We start from the raw sequence: 3,195 nt of genomic DNA on the forward strand, positions 1-3,195 counted from the left end.
GGTGCTCAGGGGGGCTGGGGCAGCAGGCAGGGCATGGGGCCTGGCAGGGGTCCCCCATGGTCCCCGCGCCCTACTTGCCAGCATAGAGTCTGGGCCCAGCTCCCTGCTACAGGAGCCAGGGACTGCGTGAATCGCCGAAGCTCTCTGAATCGGTCTGGGGAGCTTCAAATCAATTTGGACCTTTTACTTGGTCTCCTGATTCAATTCTGATTTGGAGATTTGGCCACCTAATTGGGCCAAATCTCCTCCGAATTGAATCAGCACCCAAAGCTTCCCAGCCCTAGTGTCAACCTACCCTGCTGTATAGTTCACTGTTTGAGCATTAGTTTTCCAGTGAAGTCCTCCACAAGATCATACCTGTTTTGCTCCACTACTTCATCCATGGAGAAGGTAGCATACGAATAAGATGTGACCATGACATGGCCAGACAGGAGCAAGAGTGGTTCTCATGGTGGGTTTGCTTGGTTGAGGGGGACGCAGCAGCAGCATAGCAGCACCAGAAGAGTGCTAGGCTCTCCTGCCAGATCCTCTTAAGTATTTCCCATGGAATTGCCAGCTGCTGCACCTCAGCCAGTGCCCACCCATAGGACAGGAACAACATCCCTGGCAGCCCCCTCTGCAGAACTGGGCAGTGAGGTAGGCTGAATTGCTCTGCAAGGGGGCATTTAGCAGGTTGTGAAACTGCCTCTTTGGTTGGCCTCCTGAGCGCCTGCAAACCTCCCTGTAGCCAAGCAGCTAGTATCTGTTTATCACCACAAATTGAGCTCTGTACAGTAGAGGCAGCCAACAGGAAAAACGACCTACATGTCTCTGAGTCTGAGAGTGCTAAATTATGCTAACTTGTTTGCCTCTATAAAAGGAAAGTGTTTAGATAACTGCCATCCATGGGGTCTGGTAGCATCCTCTCATTACTTAATATCTTCAGAGTGGAAGTTTGTAGTTGCTGTGTGTAGGCAGTTAGCAAAGAATTCATGCTAGACCTTGAGGGAAGAAGCATACTGGTATGCTGGAGATCACCTGCTATGCTGTATCCCAACTTTCTCTGCATTTCCTTTGGTTTCTCCATGATATGAGTGGTAGTCAGAGCTCAGTCTGTTGCAGGCTGGCACCAACTGCTCTGGTTGGGGAGGTAGTGGGATTAGGGCAAGGAGGATAGAGGGAACGCTTCTGGATTGAGATCTCCACACTGAACCCACATAATTTAGAGTTGAGCTCAGGCCAGATTCTGAGCTGTAATGTGTCAGCAGAGAAAGCAGTGCAGGGTGGCCCTGACTCTATTTTTTAACTCCTTTAAAAATGTGTCTCAGGAATATATTAGAAAATGTAGTAGGGTCATCACAATCCTTAGGAGTTAGGGCATCCTTGTGGACCATGTGCTGCTTTTCAATTGACAGACAGTATTGAGGTCTCTAAGACCTATATAGTGGGGAGGGAGATGCTTAGTTAGGATATGCAGAGTATTCAGAATATGCTTGAGATGACTTCAGCCAGAACATACAATAGCTAGGGTCTGGCAGCACAGTGTGCCTGCAAGAAGAGGAAAGCAGGGCCATGTAAATATGTTGGCTGCTGAACCATAGCAGCTACCCCTCCCTCACTGGCAGTGCTTTGTACCCATGCGGCAGCTCTACTTGTGCGAGTGTGTCCCTACCCTGTGATTCAGTTTACCCTCTGTGGTGTGTGCTGCCTGCGTGAGCGGATTCCAGAACGTTACGTGGTGGCTCCATCCTCCCCTGGTTCACAGAAGATGTTGAAAATGATCGATTGTGGCAGGGGTGCCCGAAGCAGGAGGATCTCGACTGTGTTCTTGGCCGTAAGATACTGAGTGTCTGTGTCCTTTTGCTGGCAGCATCCCCGCATGTCTTGAAGCTGTTGCTGAGTGCATCCATTGTTCCATGAAGTCCAGTGCTGTATCAGTATCTGCTGTGCATCTGAAATACAAAGATGCCACTCCTCGCGCTGGCTGCTTGCCTATTGTCTGAGCAATGCCCAGGTCTGTGAATTGCCCTCAGGAGATGTACTGCTTGTACCCATTATGATTATGGAGAGATTGAGTAAGTAATACACAGCAGTAGGCACCTGCGTCTCCCTGCTGACTGTATGGAAGTGAATCCTAGCAACCCAACTTGGAAAATTTGAATCAGTTTCCATCCCTGGGCCTGTAGTGTTTAAGCAGGTCTCTAACCTAAGTCAGGATATATACTGGTATAGTTTGCCTCTGGTCTTAGATGTAAATTATTAGTTTGAAACTTAGTCCTGACAGTATCAAATTCTTGATGTAGCTTAGTGAATGTTTTTCTGTTTGTTTTCCTAAAATATATTTTTTTTCATGTTCACATTATATCTTAATGCTGTATTTGTATTTCTCAACCTGCTAAATATTACTAAATTTTACTTTGTTTCAGTACTCTGAAAAGTATACAAGTCCTAGTTGAGTGTGATTTAAGTTCAATTTTATTAAATTTTGGAAAGCTTGGACATTTGGTTGAGGATAACTATTTGAAAACAGATTATTCATTTTGATTTTTCTCCTCTTTCAAGGCCCATTCAGATGGTGAAGTGTTTGAAAGGGGATTGAATGCTTTGGTACAGCTGAGTGCAGTTGTTGGTCCCTCACTTAATATTCATTTGAAACATACACTCACAAATGTAAGTTTCTTATGATGATTTTGTTGAGCTATTTCCTGTTGTTTCATACAGAAATGATGAAATTTTCAAGTGTTCCATCAAAGGCCTTTCTTGATAAATACTTTTGTACAGATTTATAGCTCTGTGGTAATCTGGTGGATTGTGTGGATCTAACAATCCACTAGTCCAAAAGATTTGAGGCTGATTAGGTGCTCTGTTTCGAAGGTATATTATTTATTATAAAATGATCTCCATGCTTTTAAATATTAATATATATAAACAAAGTCAGTGAAAGTTTTTAAGAATTTAGCAAGAAATCTTTCTACTTTCTTTTAGGATTGCGTACATAGGGAATTTATTGTGAAATAAACTAGGTAATAGTTTGAAAATTCTACATACAGTAATTGTTTGGCATTAGCTTTTTTAATGAATGTTTACTTTTCTGTTGAGTAACGTTTTTTCCACTTAATTCACTTCCAACAGGAACTTCTTAGTACAGAACAGAAGAACCATTCTAAAACAGTTATTTTGGTCCCCCATGTAGACAAACCCTTAAAGTCTACATTA

At 43.7% G+C, this 3,195-nt stretch overlaps 1 protein-coding gene across 3 annotated transcripts in view; it reads left to right on the plus strand.

Annotated features, from left to right (window-relative positions):
- Positions 1-3,195, plus strand: part of PACRGL (PARK2 coregulated like) — a 39,359-nt gene that overhangs the window by 28,646 nt on the left and 7,518 nt on the right. For all 3 annotated transcript variants that reach the window (XM_019526552.1, XM_019526553.1, XM_019526554.1), the window contains one exon: positions 2,542-2,649. In XM_019526552.1, coding sequence (XP_019382097.1) covers positions 2,542-2,649 — 108 coding nt within the window. The remainder of the gene's footprint in view (positions 1-2,541; positions 2,650-3,195) is intronic.

Source organism: Gavialis gangeticus, unplaced genomic scaffold (assembly GCF_001723915.1).
Source record: "Gavialis gangeticus isolate Ggan-Ray unplaced genomic scaffold, GavGan_comp1, whole genome shotgun sequence".
Taxonomy (NCBI): Eukaryota; Metazoa; Chordata; order Crocodylia; family Gavialidae; genus Gavialis; species Gavialis gangeticus.